General features: G+C 39.1%; 2 protein-coding genes across 2 annotated transcripts; both read left to right on the top strand.

Moving 5' to 3' along the window:
* Positions 1-2656: 2656 nt before the first annotated feature.
* Positions 2657-6471, top strand: LOC139159485 (olfactory receptor 5C1-like). The gene is made up of 2 exons (XM_070736801.1): positions 2657-3563; positions 6302-6471. Exons 1-2 carry the CDS (start codon positions 2657-2659, stop codon positions 6469-6471), a joined length of 1077 nt encoding a protein of 358 aa, XP_070592902.1.
* Positions 6472-14215: 7744 nt separating this feature from the next.
* On the top strand, positions 14216-19578 carry LOC139159483 (olfactory receptor 5C1-like). The gene is made up of 2 exons (XM_070736800.1): positions 14216-14390; positions 18644-19578. The coding sequence occupies exons 1-2, from the start codon at positions 14216-14218 to the stop codon at positions 19576-19578; spliced, it is 1110 nt and encodes a 369-aa protein (XP_070592901.1).
* The last annotated feature ends 6809 nt before the right edge of the window (positions 19579-26387 follow it).

The raw sequence follows: 26387 nt of genomic DNA, 5'->3' as shown, positions 1-26387 counted from the left end.
CATCCTGTATAAGCCATGCCCACAGTGTGGTAATAAAAAATTTGGTAGCCCTTCACTGGGCAAAGATAGCCACTCTTCCTTTAATAGCCACTCTGCAACTTAAGTGAGTTATACAAGCTATTAGGGAGCAAAGTGAGCAGTGAAGGGGTTTCCTGCTTCTACATAGTAGCTAAGAATTGCTGAAGTTAGCCTACATTAACAAAAATACATAATCCCAAACATGCATAGGAATATTCAAGGTAACTGACAGCCCTAACCCTAACCCACCCTGCAGCAAAGGCTTCTATAGAAATATAGAATGGAGAATTGCAACATACATCACTGTCTTTATTTATTTAATAAGAAATGGCAAATTCTATTGAAAGGTATACAACAATTTTCATTTATGGGTTAAAAATGAAAACATATTAAATATATCTAGTCTGATGAAGAGAAGGACTAGAGGCACTGATGGGCTCCTACAGGTATGGTCAAGAATGCAGAACCGGCAGAAAAATTTTGGTCAAATATGCAGAACCGATAGAAAAAAAATGATTTTTTTTCTTTTTCCCCCTTCTGGGCTCTGGGAATGTTTTTCCTATCGCAGTAAATGAGGTTGAAAGTGTATAATTGTGTGTGTGTACATACAAATACAGTTTATATAGTAGATAATGTATATTTTTGTGTGCCTGTGTGTAATGTGTATGTACACATATGGCATATATATACATAGAATTAAAGAGCATATTTTAGATGTTCAGTAATAGTAAATAGGTAGGGAAATTGTATCTCTTTGAGGCAAGGAGAGGCCAGGCACCCTAACCCTAACCCAAACCTTGACGTGAGTGATGTCAAATTGGCCATCTTTAAGCCAGTCACATGATCTTTAAGCCAGCCCCGGTCATGTGATTGTCAAGCCACTCCTGCCTGGTCACATGGCCAGCAAGTCCCACCCACAAAATAAGCCATGCCCACAGCATGGTAGTAAAATTTTTTGTAGTCCTTCATTGACTAGATGTGACATGATAGCAGTGTTCCAATATCTCAGGGGTTGCCACAAAGAAGAGGGAGTCAACTTCAAGCTATTCCCTAAAGCACCTGAAGGCAGGACAAGAAGCAAGGGGTGGAAACTAATTGAGGAAAGAAGCAACTAAGAAATTTCCTGACAGAACAATTAATCAGCATGGGTTTGGACTGGAAGACCTACAAGATCTCTTCCAACTCTGTTATTCTATTCTATTCTCCCTCCTATCCTTCATAATCTATCTATCTATCTATCTATTAGATTTGTATGCCGCCCCTCTCCGTAATTAGAAAGAAAGAGAATCAGAGAGAAACAAACAGGTCTCTGTGGAACAGAGATATAGGAAACAGAACAGAAAGCAGCTAACCATTTAAAGAAAGAAACTAGTTGTTCCCATGAGTGTCTTTTTCAAGACGTACTGAGAATTACATCACCTTCTCAGCATGAGGGGAGATAATGATGGAGCAAGGGAGGGTGGAGAACTTCCTAAAGCAGTATAAGAAACCAGGAAGCAAAGGTCTCTGAAGTAATCACACAAGAACTGATAAAGGAGATTCATACTTTCAGCTGAGATCACGATCCATGCCACAATTAGCCAATAGGAGTAATAGTTTCAGGGCGACTTTCTGTTTACATGATATTATATTTTACTTCAGTGTATTCAAAATCAAGGTAAGTCAGTTCTTGCTGCATTGGGGTGGGGTGAGTAGCAAGAACCCTTTGTCTATTCTGATTAGGGGACTCCTAGACTTCTAACCTATGTCCTCTTATGATGGCACCACAGAAAGGGACTGAAGAATTCAGACAAGAATTCAGATCAGAAAAGAGATAAAAATAATATAGTTCCTAAACTGTGAAGTGAGCGGATTGTTTAATCCAGAATTTCAGAATAAATGAAGTGACCTATAGGATGTGGTTTATTGGAGGAAGTGGAACCCATCAGACAATAGTGTGTTAACTTCTCCCCTATTCCGTTGCATGAATATTAATATCAAAATACATGCTTAGGGAGAAATGTTTGCTGCAGCAATTTTCTGAATCCTTGGGTGAATAATATTGAGATCCATTTCAGGACTTGTTATTAGACAGCGACAATAGAGGTCAACTGAATTGATCATCTACATCAGGAGCTGGATGAGAAAAGTGCATCTATACATAAATCTTGAGTTTTAGGGTTTAATCATATCCTCCTTGCCCTAACAAGTTAGTATTTAACGATTCCATGAAAGAGTTCTTGTCTGCATTTGTCAATGACACCCAGCATTCTTCTTTAAAATAATGGAAATTGCAAACCTTCAGAAATAGAGTACTTTCTTTCAGAAATGCAGTAATAGATTTGGGGGTTGGGTCAGTTTTGGCTACCCATAAGCAGCCTTAAATCTGAATATGTTTTTTTCTAGGATAATAATGACAGTCTCAAAGAATGGTTTGATTCCATTAGTTTTATGGACAGTTAGGAAGTGGGATATTAGCATAGTAATGCTAGTAGCCATCTATCCATAAGTATCAATAGATAGAGTACTTTCAATATACAAGCCAGTATAACAGAAAAAAATATATTGGAACCTGTAACAGAAGAATGGTGGATCAATGAATGTATCTTGGTTTCGAATAGATCATTGTTTGACTACATTTTTTATGCCAATAGGTACAATGGCTCTTCACCATAATACTACCAAGGTGACCAAGTTTATCCTCCTGGGCTTCACTTCCCAACGAAACCTTCAACTCCTTCTCTTCAGTTTCTTCTTGCCCATCTACCTTCTTAGTGTGGCAGGGAATCTGGGTCTAGCCATTCTTATCCGAGCCGACCGTGCTTTGCACATACCCATGTACTACTTTCTAAGCCACCTGGCCCTGATGGACCTTTGCTCCTGCTGCACTGTAGCCCCCAAAATGCTCTGGGGGCTCTTGAAAGGTTATGACACCATTCCCATCCCAGCCTGTGCTCTTCAGATGTTCTTGTTTGCAGCTGCTTCAGATGCTGAATGTTGTCTCTTGGCAGCTATGGCTTATGATCGGTGTGTGGCCATCTGCCGCCCATTGCATTATGCAACTGTTATGCCACCGCATCTCTGCTGCCTCCTGGTGGCTGCTTCCTATGTGACAGGGATGGCTTCTGGAGTGATCCATTCCAGCATGGCCTTCCACCTGCCCTTCTGCAGTGCAAATACTTTGGACCATTTCTTCTGTGATATTCCCCCAGTTCTGGCTTTGGCTTGTGCAGACACGCATGTTAACCAGTTCTTGCTCTTTGTAGTCTGTGGAACCATCCAGAGCGTCACCCTGATGGCAATTATAAGTTCATATGGAATCATTCTCTGCACTGTAGGAAGAACAGGGTCGTTTCGAGCTATGTCCACCTGTGGATCTCACCTTACAGTTGTGGGGGTTCTTTATGGTACTCTAATTTTCATGTACCTACGTCCTGATGGCACATATGCTCCACAAACAGACAAGATGACTTCCGTCTTCTACACAGTAGCTATACCTACCCTCAACCCTGCCATATACAGTCTTCGTAACACCGAGGTCAAGCAGGCATTCAAGAAGAGGCTCAGTAGTGGAAGGCATCAAGTTTAAAAGAGTGAAAGTATGATAGGAGGGGGGGCGTTTGCCCAGGTTCGCCTGGTGCACCAGTTGCGGCCCTATCTGGACCAGGACTCATTGCTCACAGTCACTCATGCCCTCATCACCTCGAGGTTCGACTACTGTAATGCTCTCTACATGGGGCTACCTTTGAAAAGTGTTCGGAAACTTCAGATCGTGCAAAATGCAGCTGCGAGAGCAGTCATGGGCCTACCTAGGTATGCCCATGTTTCACCATCACTCCGCAGTCTGCATTGGCTGCCAATCAATTTCCGGTCACAATTCAAAGTGTTGGTTATGACCTTTAAAGCCCTTCATGGCATTGGACCAGAATATCTCCAAGACCGCCTCCTGCCGCACGAATCCCAGCGACCGATTAGGTCCCACAGAGTGGGCCTTCTCCGGGTCCCGTCAACTAAACAATGTCGGTTGGTGGGCCCCAGGGGAAGAGCCTTCTCTGTGGCGGCACCGGCTCTCTGGAACCAACTCCCCCCGGAGATTAGAACTGCCCCTACTCTCCTTGCCTTCCGTAAACTCCTTAAAACCCACCTTTGCCGTCAGGCATGGGGGAATTGAAACATCTCCCCCTGGGCATGTTTAATTTATACATGGTATGCTTGTGTGTGTGTCTGTTAGTTTATGGGGTTTTTAAAATTTCTAAATATTTTAATTAATTGCATTATTTATGATTTGTTTCACTTGTTGTGAGCCGCCCCGAGTCTTCGGAGAGGGGCGGCATACAGATCCAAATAATAAATAAATAAATAAATAAATAAATAAATAAATAAATAAATAAATAAATAAATAAATAAATAAATAAATAAATAAATAAATAAATAAATAAATAAATAAATAAATAAATAAATAAATAAATAAATAAATAAATAAATAAATAACTCTTCCTGACTAATTTAATTTAATTTATTCAACTTCTATGCTGCCCAATTCTGTAGGACTCAGGGTGGCTTACAACAACCAATTGTGGAAAGCCCTTCCCATCCAGAAGAATGGACATTTTGGGAAATATTCAAAAGGCAGGCTAATATATTTCCACTAAAGGAGAAATGAAAAAAAATATTGAGGGAGGCAGAAACCAGACCCAGTTGTTGTTGTTGTTGTTGTTGTTGTTGTTGTTGTTGTTGTTATTATTATTATTATTATTATTATTATTAATTATTATTATTTAGATTTGTATGCCGCCCCTCTCCGTAGACTCAGGGCAGCTCAAGCAGAAACTGGGGAAGAAAGCTTTTAGAAATGCAGATTTGGTAACCCATTCAGAAAGACTGGGTCAAGACAGAAACTGAGATAAGCAATAAACAATGGGTTTACAAAATTAACTCAGACAAGAACCTAGGAATTTACATTTCCTCTTTTGCCTATAAAGCCAGACATGACCCAATAGGAATCTAAGAACAGCCAATAGAATATTAAGCGACATGTTCTTGCACAGGAACAGGAAGCTGAACTACAAAGCCCAAAACCCATCCACTCTCAACTCCATTTTGTCAGCTGCCCAGAAGTACATGTGATTGGTGGTTCTACTTCACCAATAAAGAGAACCAATCAGCCTCCAACCTCCATTTTGTTTCCAGTGCCTTTCTCCTTGATTGCACTTGGACTTAGATATTTCTTCCAACATCATTATAATATTTTCCTGAACATGGTATTTTCCAGTTGTTTTGGATTCTCTGTCTGGAAACTGAAGGCCCAAGAATTGTAGGAACTGAAAACCAACACATTTGGAGCAGTGGTAGATTCCTACTTGTGCAGTCCTGAGCTGTGCACCAATAGGAGCCCAGTGGTATTAACACTTCACGTGATCTTTATTCTATCCCTCTGTTTATGCAGCCTGGAACTGTGTTTTTCCCTTTTTGGCAGCTGCTGCACACTGCTGGCTCATATTTAAATTGTTTTCCACTAGGACTCCAAGATCCCTCTACAACTATTGAGCGAGGTTCCACATGTACCGTACCAGTGTATTTTGTTTTTCTTGCGTAAATGTAGAACCTTACTTTTTTCACCACTGAATTTCATTTGCTATGTAGGAATCATAGACACGGAGACATCGTTTTCTGAGCAAAGCTGTTTCGAGCCAGGAAAATCTCTCTCTGGGCACAAAGCCTCTGTTATTCAGAGACCTGTTCTCTCTGGGTATGACATTCAGAGATATCCTCTCTCTGGGTATGTTCAGAGATCTTTTCTCTCTGGGTATGCTAATCAGATATCTGTCTTGCTCGGAGTGGCATTTATTTTTTATAGCATTTTCTTTGTGCACACAAATATAAAAGATTAACTTAGCTAATTTATTTAAAATGAAAATTGGCTAATATATAACATACAGTATAGTATACAGACAAATCCTATCAAGGTGTAATTGTTAAATAAACAGAAGAGTGTTTAATTATCTTTCACTCTAGACAAGCAGAAGAGTGTCTAATTAACTTTTTACCTTAGACAAATAGAAGAGAGTGCAGAGTAAATAATCTTTATATCAAGCAGGATGTTCGGTCAATATTTAACCAAGGCAGGCATTCCATATTCTTTGGCAAATATTGATAACAACCAACATTGTTAGATAATGCCCAATGTTTATTTATTTATTTATTATTTAGATTTGTATGCCGCCCCTCTCCGAAGACTCGGGGCGTCTCACAACAAGATAGAACAAATCATAAATAATCCAAATGACTTTAATTTTTTTTAAAGATTTCAAAGAATCCATGTTCAAGCCTGTCAAGATCCTTCTGTATCTTAAACCTATATTCTGGAGTGTTGGCTATTCCTGCCAGTTTGGTGTCATCTGCAAACTTGATGAGTTCCCCATTGATCCCCTCATCCTAGTCATTGATGAAGATGTTGAAGAGTACTGGGCCTAAAACAGAGCCTTTTTTTTAATTTAATTTTTTTTGTTTTTATAAAATATGAACACACACACAACATACAACAAGTGCTCTGTGATTGGTGCCCACCACCAGACAAGCATCCACAGCCCACCAACAAATTGGGGGTGTTTCTTATATATACCATTTTAACTCAAGAGCAAAATATCTGTTTACATATTATAAAGTGATTCCAATTTATTCCTTGTAGCTTGGCCTTGAATTCTATTAGCCATATATCGTCTTACCTTGTCCCATCGTCCCATCAGTTGTTGCAAATCAGTTTCATTAACCGAATTCATCCTTTTATCCATAATCTCAAATTGAATATGATCAACCATGTACCGGTACCAATTTGCATTGTCCATTTTGTTGCATCCTTCGAACCCAAGACTATTACCGCCTGAACGCTTTCTATCGTTGCTTGTTTTATTTCTCTAAATTCTTCCATTGCATTGCTTTTAACTAATACCTACTGCCATTTCCTTAGTAATTATCCATTGTATATTTAACATCCTATTAATATCCTCTTGCACTGGCCTAAAACAGAGCCTTGAGGTACTCCACTGCATACTTCAGTTAGATGCAGTACCATTAAGCACTATATGTTGAGTATGGTTGGTTTTGAATACATCTGATTGTGCTGCTGTCTAACCCACATTTTTTCTAGTTTTTCTAGAAGTAGGTCATGGTCTACTTTATCAAATGCCTTACTGACGTCCAAGTAAATTATATCAACAGCATTCCTCTGATATACTAATGTTGTCACTTTGTCAAAGAATCCAATAAGATTAGTCTGGCATGATCTGTTTTTGACAAACCAATTTTGGCTTTTTTATTTTATGTATTATTTATTTATTTTATTTTATTTGTTTGTTTTGTCCAATACACAATAATACACAATAATATTTTTTGTGGTTAGCTCTGGCCCAGCTCCTGCCCCAAGGACTGTGGATGTGGGGGAAGACATCCACATGCTGCAGGCCTGTTTTTCCCCCAGTGGAATCTGCTGATGAAGGCTCCTCTGACCAAGAAGACATGAGTGACAGGGAGGAGGAGAGTGTGGCAGACAGCTTAGAAGGAAATCAATTATCTAGCTCCTCCTTGGATTCAGAACAAGAGTTAATGATACAGCCATGCATGCGGAGAGCGATGCATAGGCAACAACAACTGAGAGATTATCAAAGAAAATGAGGCCACCTGTGGTTGGGTGGGGCTGTGGTAATTAGTGAGGCTGCTATAAATAGCAGCCTGTGGGTTTGGCCACTGAGGAGGATTATCTGATCGTTGTGTTTCATGACTGCTTTGCTGTGTTTGACCTTTTGTGTGCTGATTTTTCCCTGCTTTGAAACTAAACCAGAGCAAAGTGTGTTTCACTTTGTGAAAGAAGAAGGACTGTGAATTGCCTCACAGCTGCAAGCTAAGTATCACAGAACTGATAAGGGACTTGTACCAATTTCCAGTTTGTTTGGAGACGAGTGCTCTTTGCTATACAAAAAAAGGGCTTGGTTTAAGTGACTTTTCATTATAAAGAACATTGTTTTGAATTTTCAAATGTGTGTGTGTCTGAAATTTGTACCTGTGAATTTTCGGGAGGAGTCTACCAGAGAGCCCGACAGAACAATAATAGAGGATATATACCAGTAGAATGTATCAAAGAGAGTATAGAAGAGAAATATAGAGTAAAATATAACTAGAGAGAATGGCAGAAAATACAAGAGATAGAAGAGATAGAAGAGATATAATGGATAGAAGAGATAGAAGAGAAGATATAGGAGATATAGGAGAGACTATAGGACAGGGGATGGTAGGCACTCTGATGCACTTATGTACGATTTTGGTTTTTACTTGTTTGCTTCTAGGTGTTCATTTATTCATTGCTTGATTATCTTTCTCAGAATCTTCCCTGGTATTGAGGTCAGGCTGATAGGTCTGTAGTTTCCTGGTTCTATTTTCTTTCCTTTTTTGAAGATGGGAACTACATTAGCTCTTTTTCAGTCCTCTGGCAGTTCCCCAGTGCTCCAGGATCTTTCAAAGATATAGTTCATTGGTTCTGAGATCTCATCTGCCAGTTCTTTCAGACCTTTGGGTGTAATCCATCCGGTTCTGGTGATTTGAACTCGTCTGTGGTAGACATGTGTTCACTTATCATTTTCTTCCCTATTTTAACTATTTTGTAATCTGACTTGATAGGTTGGACTGTTTTTTCTTTTTGTGTAAAGACAGATGCAAAAAACAAGTTACCTAGTTCTGCTTGCTCCCTGTTGATTGTCACCTTCTTGCCATTTTCTCCCAGCAATGGAGAAATTGTTTCCTTGACTTTTGTCTTGTTTGTATCATGTTAGAAGAAGCTTTTTTTGTTATTCTTTGCTTTTGTTGCAAGCATTTCTTCATTGGGAGCCTTTGCCTCCTCACTTCACCTTTATAGGCTTGGGCTATTTGCTGATATTCTGCCTTAGTTATTTGCCCCTCTTTCCACTTTTTATACTTGTCCTTCTTGTCTTTCAAGTTTTCAGATTAACCTTGTTTATTCCTCATACTCTATGCATTGATGTATAGACATTGGAGTCCATTTTTATTGTCCCTGTGTTTATTGCCTACATAGATTGCTCCAGATTCTTGCCACTTGTTTGATTAGTGCACTTGATGTTGCACTCACTATTAAATTCTTGGTTCTGCTTGACAGTAAGATTAATCCGTTTTATTGTTGAATGAGGAGGAGGAGAATTACCAGAGATGATTTAAATAAGAAAGTGTAGGGGGAAAAGTTATTCTGATTTCGATAGGGACACCTACCCACCCCCAAACCTGGTCTTATTGCTATAGATTCACAATAAGGCTTTTTTATAGGCTATAGGATTTTTATAGTGACATCAAAATTATAGTTGAAAGGAAGAAACTATATCAATAAAGGTCTTTAATAAAAAAATAAAAGTGTCATCCATCATAGTACATCTACTCAGTTGCTTTCTCTATCAAAACACAATCTCTATAATTCCTATCAAGCATGATGAACCTTTCCCAAGACAGTATAAGGATTAGGGTTAGTATTGGCTGTGGGCTAAAAGTAAAAGCCACGTCTTTATTAAGATTCTTTATTAGACTTTATTAGAAGTTTCTAACTTTTATTAGAAGCTCATGCCAAGATGTGAGAATTGCTTTTGCTGTCTGCATTTCATCTTCTGAATTAAGAGAGTTGAGGTCCCTGACCTGGAGTTTAATAGCAGTCTTCCACTCTCTTGTTTCAGCAAGAATAGATGAATGGATAAGCAGAAGGTCAGGGCAAGGATATGGAGAGAAAATCCTTTTATGCAATTTTAAGAATCACGATAGCACACGATGAAGCACTCACATCAAGTTCTCCAGTAAGCTCAAAATGAACTAAGGAAAGTTCTTTCATCCCCAAGAGGAATTTTAGCCCATTCATGTAACATTTTAATGACATTTGCTATCTTTACCTCCATTTGAAAAGGTACATACATAGTCATTTGCATGAAGCAATTATTGTGTTTTCTCATGAAAACTAAGTATAATAATATGCACCTATTAAACAAACAAAGTCCAGGAAGAAACTAGCATAGGGAAAGAAAAATGGTAATTTAAAAAAAGATTTCTGCCAGGTTTCAAGTCAGCAACACATAGTAGCCACTGCTAGTAAAAAGTTCACACGAGTTATAATTAGAGAATGCAAAGTAAGCAGTGACTCAGTTGATGATGGGATTGCTTTCTTTACAAAGCAGCCAAAAATGTTAGCTGGTCACAAAGATCTCAAATGTGCTAAAATAAGAATATTCAAAGGGACGAAACATGGAAATTATATACTGCTCAAAAAAATAAAGGGAACACTTAAATAACACATCCTAGATCTGAATGAATGAAATATTCTCATTGAATACTTTTCTGTACAAAGTTGAATGTGCACAACAGCATGTGAAACTGATTGTCAATCAGTGTTGCTTCCTAAGTGGACAGTTTGAGTTCACAGAAGTTTGATTTACCTGGAGTTATATTGTGTTGTTTAAGTGTTCCCTTTATTTTTTTTGAGCAGTACATTAGAAACAGAGCATGGAAAATTTGTACTGGCAATGAGTGGGGAGAATAACAGAAAGCGACACCAACCATTTCTGCTCTCCAGAAACAGTTTGCCTAACCATTTGTGGCAAGAGGGCAACCAGGAATCATGAATACTCTTAAGTTCTGGGAAGAGCTAAAGTCTCCAAATAATTATCCACATCAAATTGCCCAACCTGATGTAGAGGCTTGTGTAGCAATATAAAAGAGAGAATTACCAAGAGCCATCTTTGTTTCTATTGATTTAATCAGATATGGCAAACTTGTTAGTGTATATTTAAAAGCAAGCAAGATTTCTCATTTGTAGGTCTAAAATCTAAATATTTAAAAAAACCTCTTTTTTGCTAGCCACCAGGAGAGAGAGGGGGAGAGGGAGAGAGGGAGGGGGGGAGAGAGAGTACTAACAAGTCTCTTGGAAGTAGAAACACCTAACCATTTAAAGAAACCATCGATAGTTGTTGTCCCATGAGAATTTTCTTCAAGAAGTATGAACAATACATCATCTTCTCAGCCCGAGGGGAGAGAATGGTGGAGGAAGGGAGGGTAGAGAACTTTATCACGCAATATAAGAAATCAGGAAGCAAAAGCATCTAGAGCTGTCTCACAAGAACTGATAAAGGAGATTCATATTCAGGTATGGTGGGTCATGATCCATGTCACAATTAGCCAATAGGAGACATTGTGTTTATATAATATTGTATTTTACTTCGGTGTATTCAAAATCAAGCTAAGTCCGTTCTTGCTGCATTGGGGTGGGGTGAGTAGCAAGAACCCTTTGTCTATTCTGATTAAGGGACTCTTAGACTTCTAACCCAGTGTTTTTCAACCAGTGTGCCGTGGCACACTAGTGTGCCGCGAGACATGGTCAGGTGTGCCGCGTAGCTCAAAGAGAGAAAGAAAACAAGAGAAAGAAAGCAAGAGAAAGAGAAAGAAAGAGCAAGAGAGAAAGAAAACAAGAGAGAAAGCAAGCAAGAGAGAGAAAGAAAGCAAGAGAAAGATAACAAGAGAGAAAGAAAGCAAGAGAGAGAGCAAGAAAGAAAGAGAGAGAGAGAGAGAAAGAAAGAAAGCAAGAGAGAAAGAGAACAAGAGAGAAAGAAAGCAAGAGAGAGAGCAAGAAAGCAAGCAAGAGAGAGAGGGACGGAGGGAAGGTGGGAGAGAGAAAGACATAGAGGGAGATAGGGAGGGAGAGAGAAAGAGAGCAAAAAAGAGGAAGGGAGAGAAAGAGGGAGAGATAAATAGAGCGAAAGGGAGGAAGAGAGAGATTTTTTTTGTCCAAACTTTTTTTAGCCCCCCCCCCCAAATGTGCCTCATGGTTTTGTAAATGTAAAAAATGTGCCGCGGCTCAAAAAAGGTTGAAAATCACTGTTCTAACCTATGTCCTGTTCTGATGGCACCACAGAGAGGGAATGAAGAATTCAGACAGCTTACTAGAAAAGAGAGAAAGTTCCCAAACTATGGGGTGAGTAGAAGAAGGTGAATCATTTTAATCTCAAACTTTAGAAGATAATGAAGTGACCTATAGATTGTAATTTGTTGGAGGAAGTAGAACCTATCAGATGAAAATATAACTTCTCCCCCATTCAGTTGCATGCATATTAATATCTACAGACATCCTCATTGGAGAAATGTTCCCTGCAGCAGCTTTGTGAATCCTTGGGTGAATAGTATTGAGATCCATTTAGCAGAATATCAGAGTTTGAAGGACCTTGGAGGAATCCAACCCTCTGCTCAAGCAGGAACCATACACCACTTAAGACAAATGGTTATCTAATCTCTTCTAAAAAGCCTCCAGTGTTGGAGTATCACAACTTCTAGAGGCAAGTCATTCCAGTGATTAATTGCTCTGTTGGAAAGCCACTGGGCATCAAGTACAGTTGCTTCTCTCCTTGATTAGTTTCCATCCATTGCATCTTGTCCTGTCTTCAGGTGTTTTGGAGAATAGGTTGACTTCCTCTTCTTTGTGTCGGAGGGCCCTTAGGGCTTGTTATTAGACAGAAGCAATGTATGTCAGTTGAATTAATAATAATAATAATAATAATAATAATAATAATAATAATAATAATTTATTAGATTTGTATGCCGCCCCTTTCCGAAGACTCGGGGCGGCATACAAATCTAATAAGTTATTATTGATCATCTTCATTAGGAGCTAGATCAGGAAAGGAGCCGGCGTGGTGCAGCAGGTAGAGTGCTGTACTGCAGGCCACTGAAGCTGACTGTAGATCTGTAGGTCAGTGGTTCAAATCTCATCACCGGCTCAAGGTTGACTCAGCCTTCCATCCTTCCAAGGTGGGTAAAATGAGGACCCGGATTGGCTCTGTTGAAAAGCGCTATTGCTAACAAGTTGTAAGCCGCCCTGAGTCTAAGGAGAAGGGCGGCATAAAAATCAAATGAATAAATAAATAAATAATTAAAGTGCAACTACACCATCAATAAATTTTTATTGATTGATCAGCATTACAAATAAAAGCATTTTAAAACAATAGTAATTAAAAATAAAAATAAATGGCAGACAATATACACTGCTCAAAAAAATAAATAAAGGGAACCATTAAACAACACAATATAACTCCAAGTAAATCAAACTTCTGTGAACTCAAACTGTCCACTTAGGAAGCAACACTGATTGACAATCAATTTCCCATGCTGTTGTGCACATTCAGCTTTGTATAGAACCAAGTATTCAATGAGAATATTTCATTCGTTCAGATCTAGGATGTGTTATTTGAGCGTTCCCTTTATTTTTTTGAGCATTATCTTATGATTGGCAGTGGACTATCAGTGGGCAGTTAGAGCCTGCCTAATTATCCAGCTTAATAGGATTTGGCCAGTACTTCATATTGATATGATAACATTAGTTGTATGTAGAAGAGATCAGTGTTTCCCAGGTGTTGCATTACATAATGTGTTATAAATTGAGCCCTTATAAAAGATGCAGTACTGTATAGCAGAACATGAACTCTAGTTTCAATGGCCCCCTGCCTACGGGGGCAGAGTTTTACTCCATATGATGTTTTTGTATCTGCCCTCTAAAACTGCTATGGGAAGTGCATTGCAGTGAGCTAAGGTTAATACCCCTCAAATTTGGGGGACAGTTATTCCATATAAATATTTCGCTGCTTTAAAAAGCAGAGTGTGACTGCTCAAAAAAAGATTATTGGGAAGAGCAGTCCAATGTTGTTGGATTTCCAGATCTTTAGTGCATTGTTTAAATGTACTAAGTGCACGCTCATATCCCATCATTAAATGCACTTCACTGGAGAGACCAAGAGTTTTTGTGAGATGGTCTTGAATCATACTGTCTTCTATAAGGAGGGAACTCAAAGCTGTAGGGGAAAAGAGTAGTTATAACTAATATACAAAAATGTAAATCCATGCATGTGTTTCTATTTTGGCGAGTCCTGCCTCCAGACTTAGTACTACATTTGGGATGCAGGGGGTTACCTGAAATATAGCTCTTAGGAATTTGGATTGTGCCCTTTCCAGAGGAGTAAAAGTAAATGAAGAGTAAGGTTCTAGTTCAGCACCAAAGCATAGTTATATTATATGAGCATTAGCTGAATATAACTTTGGGTGGTGGTGGAATATACTATTTTCCCCTGGAAAAATAAAAACATTGAATTGCTACGGCAATAACATAGTTTTGAAGGGCACTGTGTTTAGTGATGCTATGGAAAGCCATGCCCAAATGTTTAAAGGATTTGACTTGCTGAATTTCTGGCCATTTAAATCCCAGATAATTGACAGTGAGAGCAATCAACTAAAGGAACAGCTTGCCTTCAGAGGTTGTGGAAACTCCATCAGTGGAAGCTTTCAAGGAGAGACTGGACTACCATCTGTCAGAAGTATCTGCCTGGGCAGGGGGCTGGAATACATGTCCTACCAACTCTGTTAATCTAGATCACAATCTTAAATTTTACTATAACTGATTTCAGAGCTCTTCAGAGCAATAACTAGCCACAGCAACCAAGGGTCGTCTATGTCCAATTTGTGTTTGGGATAAAAGTGCTATATCATCAGCATACAGCAGGGAAACAATATGCTATTAGCTAATTTGGGGGGAATGGTCCTTTAATTGTTTTAATTGGGTCCCTAGTGGATTTACACAGAGATTAAATAGCATAGGAGCTAGAATGCATTCTTGCCTTACTCCTCTTTACATTACACCTTGGTAGTGGCCTTGTGTGCTGCATCAAACTTTGATTCTAGAGTTCTTATAAACATGGTGCATAAGCAATAATAGTGTCTGTCAATGGGTGTATGTAGAAGCATAGACCAGAGCCTTTCTCTGGGAACTAAATGAAATGCAGATCAGAAATTAATAAATGCAGTATATAATGGTAAACCTAGTTTGAACATGTATTTTTGACCAGATGTAGAAGAATAAGCGGCCCTATTCTGACCTGGAGTCACTGCTCACAGTCACTCATGCCCTCATCACCTCGAGGCTCGACTACTGTAACACTCTCTACATGGGGCTACCTTTGAAAAGTGTTTGGAAACTCTAGATCGTGCAGAATGCAGCTGCGAGAGCAATCATGGGCTTCCCTAAGTATGCCCATGTCACACCAACACTCCGCAGTCTGCATTGGTTGCCGATCAGTTTCCGGTCACAATTCAAAGTGTTGGTTATGATCTATAAAGCCCTTCATGGCATCTGACCAGAATATCTCCAGGACCGCCTTCTGCTGCACAAATCCCAGCGACCAGTTAGGACCCACAGAGTTGGCCTTCTCTGGGTCCCGTCGACTAAACAATGTCGTCTGGCGGGACCCAGGGGAAGAGCCTTCTTTGTCGCAGCCCCGACCCTCTGGAATCAGCTCCCCCCAGAGATCAGAATTGTCCCCATCCTCCTTGCCTTTCGTAAGCTCCTTAAAACCCACCTCTGTCGTCAGGCATGGGGGAATTGAGATATTCATTCCCCCCAGGCCTTTACAATTTATGGATGGTATATTTGTGTGTATGTTTGGTTTTTAATAAGAGTTTTAAGTTATTTTAAATATTAGATTTGTTATATGTTGTTTTATTACTGTTGTTAGCCGCCCCGAGTCTACGGAGAGGAGCGGCATACAAATCTAATAAATAAATAAATAAAATAAATAAATAGCAATAGCACTTAAACTGCTTCACGGTGCTTCACTTAGCACTTAATCTTATATCAGCCCTCTCTAAACAGTTTACAGAGTCAACATATTACTCCCAACAATTAGGGTCCTCATTTTATCCACCTTGGAAGGTTGGAAGCCTGAGTCAACCTTGAGCCTGGTGACATTTGAACTGCCAAATTGCAGGCAGCCGGCAGTCAGCAGAAATAGCCTGCAGTACTGTATTTTAAACACTGTGCCACCACGGCTCTAATAAGGATGTGTCCATTAATAAAGTATCTAGACTGAAGCCCGCTTGCTTATCTCCCAGTATATGCTCTACGTCAATCTAATTATATAACTAGTTTGTCGTATAAATGTCTAGCATAGAGCTTTCTTATTACACTTAAGAAGCTGATAGACCAAAAGTTAGCAGGCAGGTCTTGGACGCTCTTTTTGCAAATAGGCACAATAAGGGCTAGACCCAATCCTCTGGAATTTGCACAATGGAATCAATGGAATAAGTAAAGAGGTAAGAATGGGGATCCATCATTCCACATTATTTCATAGGCATGATAATGGATTCCACTAAATTGATCATTTACATCAGGAGCTGGATAGGGAAAATGTAATTACATAGTAATCTTCAGTTTTAGGGTTTATTCATATCCTCCTTGCCCTAACTGCTAGTATTTAACAATTCCACGAAAAAGCACTTGTCTACAGTTGTCAGTGATGCCCAACATTTTTCCCCCCAAAATAATGAGAATTGCCCAGAAGCAGAAGCAGAAGTTGATATCTGTGAAATACAGCCTTGGGGAAAGTATTTTTTATTTGATTAGGGAGCTCAGATTTGGCATTCAATGTATATCAATATTTAGCCCTCATCACCTTGAGGTTCGATTACTGCAACGCTCTCTACATGGGGCTACCTTTGAAAAGTGTTTGGAAACTTCAGATCGTGCAGAACGCAGCCGCGAGAGCCATCGTGGGGCTTCCAAGATTCGCCCACGTTTCTACAACACTCTGTGGCTTGCATTGGCTGCTGATCAGTTTCCGGTCATAATTCAAAGTGTTGGTTATGACCTTTAAAGCCCTACATGGCATTGGACCAGAGTACCTCCGGAACCGCCTGCTACCGCACAAATCCCAGCGACCGATAAGGTCCCACAGAGTTGGCCTTCTCCAGGTCCCGTCGACTAAACAATGTCATTTGGCAGGCCCCAGGGGAAGAGCCTTCTCTGTGGCGGCCCCGACCCCCTGGAATCAACTCCCCCTGGAGATTAGAACTGCCCCCACCCTCCCTGTCTTTCATAAACTACTCGACTCACCGCCAGGCATGGGGGAGTTGAGACACCTTTCCCCCAGGCTCTTTTATATTTTGTTTTATGTTTGATATGAATGTGTGGTGTTTTTTTTTTTTTAAATATGATAGGGTTTTATATGTTTTTTAATATTAGATTTGTTCTACTATAATATTGTTTTTATTATTGTTGTGAGCCACCCCGAGTCTTCAGAGAGGGGCGGCATACAAATCCAATAAATTATTATTATTATTATTATTATTATTATTATTATTATTATTATTATTATTATTTAGCCTTAAATCTGAATATGGATTTTTCTATTATAACCATCACTGAATGAATTCTGGCATCTCATTGCATTAGTTTTAGGGATAGTTGGGGAGTGGGCACTATGCTGATGCTATATGCATCAAACAGAAGCAGTGCTTTATACATACAACACAAAATTTGTGAACCTGCAGGAGAATTTGGTGGTGCAGTGAATGCATCTTAGCACTTAGACACATACTGTTTCATAGTGCTTTGCAGTCCTTTTTAAGCCGTTTATAGAGTCAACATATTGTCCCCCAGCAATCAGGCTCCTCATTTTACCAACGTCAGAAGGATGGAAAGCTCAGTCAACCTTGAACCAGTCAGGATCAAATTCCTGGCAGTAAAGTCAGCCTTCAATACTGCATTCTAACCACTGCACCACCACTGCCCTTCTCTTGGTTGATAAAAGAACACTGTTTGACATACCACGTTGCCCCGAAAATAAGACACTGTCTTATATTAATTTTTGCTCCAAAAGTTGTGCTACGTCTTATTTTCGAGGGGGGGGGGTTTATATTTCTCAAATAAGACAAATTCACAGGCAGAAAAGCTGACACCTCCAAAGAAAGTGTACTGTACGGTACACTGATTACTGTACGGTACCTGTCAGTATGGCACCCACACAAACAAACAACGGCACTTATATGGTACAACAGTATACTCCCGCTATTGCAGCTTCCGGCCACCAGAGGAACTACAGTCTACGCACTGTAGTGGAGACTGTAATGGCAGTGAGACAGCAGCAGAGTGTGCCTGCTGTACTGGATGGTACAAAGTGATGGAAGGGGCCAGCAGGGGATGCCACATTATTACGGTACCGCTATGAACAGCTTTGAATGGTACCGTATGTTTTTCCACCGTATCGTATGTAAACTTGACTACGCCTTATTTTTGGGGGGTGCCTTATATTAGCAAATTCTGCAAAACCTCTGACATGCCTTTCTTTCAGGGTACGTCTTATTTTCAGGGAAACAGGGTAGTCCTTTTAAAAAAGGGAAAAAAACCCACTTCTCTAGCTTAGACAGCTATTATATTAATTCATTCACATTTGTGCTATTACTTCTTTTCATAATGATCATTGGTTTCTGCATTTAGATCAAGGCTGGAAAGCTTGAGGTGATATATGCATAACTTCTGTCTAAAAATGAAGTGAAATTGCTATCCTAGTGCCAGAGGGATAATTGAAAATTTGTCCCATTCCTGTTGTGTTCTTTACACAGAAAGGAAAAAGAGCACTGTCCAGTGCAATGTTTTAGAATAACTCTGAAACAATGGTGGATCCTCACTAGATGAGGGAAAGTAGGTTCAAACAATACCTTGAGAAAAGGAGAACTAAGTCAAATATCTTGTGGAACAAGGAGAGAAAGGGTATGATATGACTTTTCTTTCCAACAGGTACAATGGCTCTTCATCACAATACCACCAAGGTGACCAAGTTTATCCTCCTGGGCTTCACTTCTCAACAAAACCTTCAGCTCCTTCTCTTCAGCTTCTTCTTGCCCATCTACCTCCTTAGTGTGGCAGGGAATCTGGGTCTAGCCATTCTTATCCGAGCCAACCGTGCTTTGCACACACCCATGTACTACTTTATAAGCCACCTGGCCCTGATGGACCTTTGCTCCTGCTGCACTGTAGCTCCCAAAATGCTCTGGGGGCTCTTGAAAGGTTATGACACCATTCCCATCCCAGCCTGTGCTCTTCAGATGTTCATATTTGCAGCTATCTCCGATGCCGAGTGTTGTCTCTTGGCAGTCATGGCCTATGATCGGTACATGGCCATCTGCCGCCCATTGCACTATGGAACTGCCATGCCACAGCCTCTCTGTCATTTCTTAGTAATTGCTTCTTATGTAACAGGGATGACCTCTGCAGCAATCCATTCTAGCATGGCCTTCCGCTTGCCCTTCTGCAGTGAAAATACTTTAGACCATTTCTTCTGCGATATCCCTCTAGTTTTGGCTCTGGCTTGTGCAGACACACAAATTAACCAGCTCCTACTCTTAGTAGTGTGTGGAACTATTCAGAGCATCACCCTCTTGACCATTATAGCTTCCTATGGAATTATCCTCTGGACTGTAGGAAGAACAGGGTCATTTCGAGCTATGTCCACCTGTGGATCTCACCTTACAGTTGTGGGGGTGCTTTATGGCACCCTTCTTTTCATGTACCTACGGCCTGATGATACCTATGCTCCACAAACAGACAAGATGACTTCTCTCTTCTACACAGTAGCCATACCTACCCTCAACCCTGCCATATACAGTTTTCGTAACACCGAGGTCAAGCAGGCATTCAAGAAGAGGCTCAGCAAGATATGTCATCAAACATAAAAACAATACCAATATTATCATTATCATTATCATTATCATTATCATTATCATTATCATTATCATTATCATTATCATTATCATTATCATTATCATTATCATTATCATTATCATTATCATTATCATTATCATTATCATTATCATTATCATTATCATTATCATTATCATTATCATTATCACCATCATTATTATTTATTAGACTTGTATGCCGCATGGAGCAGCTCAGGGATGACGAAAGAAGCCTTCCCAACAGTTTATAATACTCCTCCTAGTTTGTAATGCTCCTCCTAGCCTACTCCATGGACTGCATGGTTGCAAATTGTAGATCTGAAGATTATAGGAAATGAACTCTAACACATGTAGAGGCTAAGGAAGCCAATTAACAAATATATCTAAGAGGAAGTTCTGTTGAAATAGCAAGACCTGGATTTTTGTGGATGAGATGGCGAACTGAAGACGGCAGAGCTAATGACCACCAAAGAATTATGAGCTGGTGAGTGGACCATCTCTTCATAATTTTTCTCCAGAGAAGGAGAGGACTTGAGATCACATAACAGCAGACTCTGGCAGGCTTAAAGAGTGTAGAAGCCTTTCTGAAGAACAGTAGAGTTGCATATTTCCTTTTATAATCACTTATGGAAATTGCTTTAACTTGAATCAACTTACTTTTTAATTATTAGGACTACTTGGCTAGATGGGGGAGAAGGTTCATGACTGCCACTGTTAGCGTGGTTATTTTAGAAGAAGAGGAGAAGGAGGAATAATAATAATAATAATAATAATAATAATAATAATAATAATAATAATAATAATAATGATAGAAACATAGAAACATAGAAGTCTGACGGCAGAAAAAGACCTCCTGGTCCATCTAGTCTGCCCTTATACTATTTTCTGTATTTTATCTTAGGATGGATATATGTTTATCCCAGGCATGTTTAAATTCAGTTACTGTGGATTTATCTACCACGTCTGCTGGAAGTTTGTTCCAAGGATCTACTACTCTTTCAGTAAAATAATATTTTCTCATGTTGCTTTTGATCTTTCCCCCAACTAACTTCAGATTGTGTCCCCTTGTTCTTGTGTTCACTTTCCTTTTAAAAACACTTCCCTCCTGGACCTTATTTAACCCTTTAATATATTTAAATGTTTCGATCATGTCCCCCCTTTTCCTTCTGTCCTCCAGACTATACAGATTGAGTTCATTAAGTCTTTCCTGATACATTTTATGCTTAAGACTTTCCACCATTCTTGTAGCCCGTCTTTGGACCCGTTCAATTTTGTCAATATCTTTTTGTAGATGAGGTCTCCAGAACTGAACACATTCAGTTCAGCATTCTATATAGCGGGATCATAATCTCCCTCTTCCTGCTTGTTATACCTCTAGCTATGCAGCCAAGCATCCTACTTGCTTTCCCTACCGCCTGACTGCACTGTTCACCTATTTTGAGACTGTCAGAAATCACTACCCCTAAATCCTTTTCTTCTGAAGTATTTGCTAACACAGAACTGCCAATATAATACTCAGATTGAGGATTCCTTTTCCCCAAGTGCATTATTTTACATTTGGAAACATTAAACTGCAGTTTCCATTGCTTTGACCATTTATCTAGTAAAGCTAAATCATTTACCATATTACAGACCCCTCCAGGAATATCAACCCTATTGCACACTTTAGAGTCATCGGCAAATAGGCAAAGCTTCCCTACCAAACCTTCCCCTATGTCACTCACAAACATATTAAAAAGAATAGGACCCAGAACAGACCCTTGTGGCACACCGCTTGTAACCTGACTCTGCTCAGAATACTCGCCGTTAACAATAACTCTCTGATGTCTACGCTTCAGCCAGCTGCAAATCCATTGAACTATCCAGGGATTAAGTCCAATCTTCACTAATTTATCTATCAGCTCTTTATGTGGAACCGTATCAAAGGCTTTGCTGAAGTCCAGGTAGGCAATATCCACAGCACCACCTTCATCCAACACCTTTGTGACATAGTCAAAGAAATCAATGAGATTAGTCTGACATGATTTGCCTTCAGTAAAGCCATGCTGATTTGGGTCCAATAAGTTATTGTTTTTTAGGTGCTGATTTATCCTCTTTTTGAGTAGAGTCTCCATCATTTTAACTACCACTGATGTCAAGCTAACTGGCCTGTAGTTACCAGCTTCTTCTCTACTGCCCTTCTTGTGAATAGGCACAACACTGGCCATTCTCCAATCCTCAGGAACTTCTCCTGTTAACAAGGATTGGTTAAACAAATCAGTCAGGGGGGTAGCAATGACAGATCTGAGTTCTTTAAGAACTCTGGGGTGGATGCCATCTGGACCCATTGCCTTATTTATCTTTAATCGTTCAAGTTCTTCTAAGACATCGGCTTCTAAGATCACTGGAGCTGAATCCGTACAGCTGGAAGCAATGCTATATCCCTCTATAGTATTATTTTGTAAGGTGTCTTTTGAGAAAACGGAACAGAAATAGCTATTGAAATGGTCAGCGATCTCCTTATTCCCATTAATGCATGTATTATTCCCAGTACTAAGCTTCGTGATGCCGCAGTTTTTCTTCTTCTTATCACTAATATATCTGAAGAAGGTTTTATCCCCCTTCTTTACAGATTTGGCAATTTCTTCCTCTTTTGAGGCTTTAGCAGCATATATTATCTGTTTTGCCTCCTTCTGTCTCATTTTATACACCTCCCTATTAGCTATACTTCCAGACTCTTTATACCTCCTATAGGCAGCCTTTTTTTCATTGACTATAGCCCTTACATCATTGCTAAACCATAGCGGTTTCTTCTTCCTTTTACCTTTAGTTATTTGTCTTACATACAGTCCAGTGGCTTTTAAGATGACCTTTTTAAATACAGTCCACTGGGTGCTCGCTCCTGCCATTTTATCCCTCCCCTTTAATTCATTATCTAAATTTATTTATTTATTTATTTATTATTTGGATTTGTATGCCGCCCCTCTCCGAAGACTCGGGGCGGCTCACAACAAGTGAAAAACAATCCAATACATAATCCAATTAATTAAAATATTTAAGAATTAAAAAAAACCCTATACTAACATACACACACACAAGCATACCATGTATAAATATTCCCCCATTGCATTAAAATTTGTTTTTCTGAAATCCAATACTTTGGTTGCATTATAGGATTGCTCACAATGAGTTTTTACATCAAACCACAAACATAGATGGTCATTGCAACCTAAATTTTCTCCTACCTTGACCTCTGAAACCCAATTCCCATTCGTAAAAACTAAATCTAGAATATTCTCCCCTCTAGTTGGTGTCTTAACCAGCTGTGCCAGAACTGCTCCTGTAAAGGCCTCTACTATATTCTTTCTTTTGCATGTAAGGGCACTGGGGATATTCCAGTCAACATCAGGCATGTTGAAATCACCCATAACCACAATATCTCCCTTTACTGCCATTTGGGTAATTTCATCCACCATCTTGTTGTCATATTCCTCGGATTGCCCTGGAGGCCTATAGATCACCCCAATTCTAATGACAGAACCTTCTTTATTTTGCATGCAAATCCAGAGAGTCTCCAGATCTTGACATGTATTTTGAATTAGTGTTGTTTTTAGACTTTCTTTAACATAAATGGCTACTCCACCTCCCCTTCTCTCTATTCTATCCTTCTATTCTATCCTTCCTATACAGTGTATATCCTGGTATGGATATTTCCCATTCATTAGAATCCTTAAACCATGTCTCAGTTATGGCAACCAGATCCAAATTATCTCTAGATATTATGGCCATTAACTCACAGAGCTTGTTGCTCAAGCTTCGAGCATTCGTGCACATTACCCGAACAACATTATTTTCATTATTAGTTTGCCCCTTATCATCCACAACTACATCTATTTTATTTGCAGCTCCCTTTTCATAAGCTTCCAAAAACTGATTTATCCTCATTGGTCGGGGACAGAAATCACCCACATCAGTTACATCTCTGTCCCCTTTACCTAGTTTAAATGCCTGTCCAAGAAAGTTCTGAATTCCTCACCGAGCACCTGGGTACCTCTGTATGATGGATGCAAACCATCCCTCTTAAACAACTCCCTATTAGACCACCTACTGACATCATGACTTACATAGCCAAAACCTTCAGCTTTACACCACTGCCTTAACCATACATTAAACTCTCTGATACACGTTGTTTTATCCTCTTGGCCACAAATCGGTATCACCTCTGAGAAAGTCACTGAATCAGTTATTTTACCCAGCTCCACACTTAGACATTGAAAATCTCTTTTTACTACATTAACATTTCTCTGGGACAAATCATTTGTGCCAAGATGCACCACCACATCAACGTTATTACCTTTATTCACAGCCTTGACAATGATAATAATAATAATAATAATAGGAAGATGAGAAGGAGGAGGAGGAGGGGAAAAGGAAAAGGAAAAAAGAAAAGAAAAGATGAAGAATTTCATCTGATAAATAGTACTGATGTAGTGAAAAGGAAGTTCAGAACAGAATTCTGATTTCTTGTCATGTTTTCCATTCTATTTTACCCAATTCCCAATAGCTAAGTGTTTTTTTATTTTTATTTATTTATCATTTTTAACTAAAAAGAATAAACATTTCTAAATAGGAAGGATGTGTAATCAGGGATCCAAATCTATTTTGTAACTTTCTAGGACCCAGGTTTTGCACAACCAAAATTGCCAATGGGGGAATACGATATTTTGCTTAATCAAAACAATATGTAGTCTAAAAGATGATGTTTTCTATGTGGTCTTTCCACAGTCTCAGGCAGAGAACACTGCTTCCAATCACCCATTACCTGACTGTTTAGCCATGGGGAGGGGAGTTAATTAAAATATTGAAATGGATCGAACTAGTTTAAAAATGGAAAAGGGAAAGTATTATGAATTAACTTCACAATATTCACAATGTTTCATGTCTAGCTCAGCCTTAACTGCACAGTGTCCATTTTTCTGTATATTACACTCTATCCAAAGTTTCATGTTAAAGTCAATTTTCCATTTTTTAGGTAAGGGAGCCAACAGTTCAAAGACACTTCCATGGTCATGTGGCCAGCAAACCTATACAGTATACCGAAGTTCATTGATGGGAACATTGTTATTTTCCCACCGAAGTGCTACCCATTTATCTACTCGTTTGCATACTTTCAGACTGCTAGAGTGGCAAGAACTGGGCAAGTAATGGAAACTCACTCTGTAACATGTGCATGGGTTTTGAACATGGGCTGTCAGCTTTCCAGCTGACAAGCTCAGGGTCTTTACTGCTGAGCACTTACAGTTAAATATTTTTATATTTAAATATATTTCTGTATCATTTTAGGAATCATTAGAATTATATTGAGACCTGTTTAATGGTTAAGGAATGGGCTAAAGCCAGGAGATGGTAAGTTCTTGTTCTGCCTTAGGCACCAAGCCATCTGAGTGACTTTGAGCAGATCACTCTTCTCAGCCTTGGGAAAAATGCAATGGCAAACTACTTCCAAAATCTTGCCAAGAAAACTAGTCTAGTCAACCAATAGGATTAAACTATGAATCAAAATTACATTAAGTGTAACAATGAATACAATTAATCACCAAGTATGTCATCCTTCTTCTGTTTGATATAACAGTTGTCCTGTCATTGACGTCTCATGTTTTCCCAAACCCAAGCAACCTTCAGCATGTTCACTAGCAGCCTCAGAAACCACCAAAATTTTCTCCTGGACCATCAGTGGTCTGAAGACCAGTGTACTTGAATACAGGAATTTTTGTATCTATCTCCAGAGGAAATGCTGGCTGGAGAATTCTGGGAATTGAAGTCCACATTATTTTAAAGTTGCTACATTTGAGAAATACTGTTAAATAAAGATTTTCCCTCCCCACTAGACCCTACCTCTTCTTTATTACCATTAGCAAAGAAAATACTGTATGTCCAAATGAAAGGCAGAAGTTAAACTCATGGCTCAAGAACAAAAATTGAAACTATGTGTTATAGGGGTGTACATAATCATTGAACCAAAATAATGGATATATATAGCAGAATGGGTTCGCATCAGGCTATCACAATAATAAGAACAACTTTCCAACGTCAACATGGAATTTAGCAGTGGGAGAAAAGTAATAACTGCATTTTGCATTGGGATTCAATATCATGGGGAAAATGGTGAATTAGTAAGCAGCAATTTTCATTGCCAAAAAAATATAGAGATTAATTTTAAAATATGTACCAAATCAACTCCCCCCAGAGATTTATGTTGCCCCCACCGTCCCTGCCTTCCATAACAGTTTAAAGACTCACTTATGTCACCAAGCTTGGGGTCATCAGACTCTACCCTCTGGCCAATGTATATATAGTAAGTTTGTTGGATGGGATGTGTGCATGTTAATAGGTTTTTTAGTTTCTTAATTTTAACTTATTTTTATCTCAATGTATACTGTTTTTTATGTGTTGTGAGCTGCCCTAAGTAAAATAAATAAATAAATTGACAACTGAAAAAAACTAAACTTGCCCCAGCTAGGAAAAATTGAAATCCTCCAGATGAATTATTTTACCAAGACTTAATTTTCTATCTCAAATGATTCCAATATATATTGGAAGAAAGGTACAAAATAAGGGACCAAACAAGTAGGTAATAAACTGTATATGATTCTATATAAAAGACCAAGGATTCAATTCAGTATCCTACAGGATTCAAAATGGTGAAGTGGATTGGCAGTTTTGAACATTAAATTGTATCCCTGGCTGTCTGCTATATTGACGTGAGCCAAGAATACGGTGTTGATTCTTCCATCTTCCCTGTGCACCAATAATGATCCTGATAC

Source organism: Erythrolamprus reginae, chromosome 2 (genome assembly GCF_031021105.1).
Source record: "Erythrolamprus reginae isolate rEryReg1 chromosome 2, rEryReg1.hap1, whole genome shotgun sequence".
NCBI lineage: Eukaryota > Metazoa > Chordata > Lepidosauria > Squamata > Dipsadidae > Erythrolamprus > Erythrolamprus reginae.
Note: the sequence above shows the minus strand (reverse complement) of the source record. Positions and strands in the feature narration are given on the sequence as shown.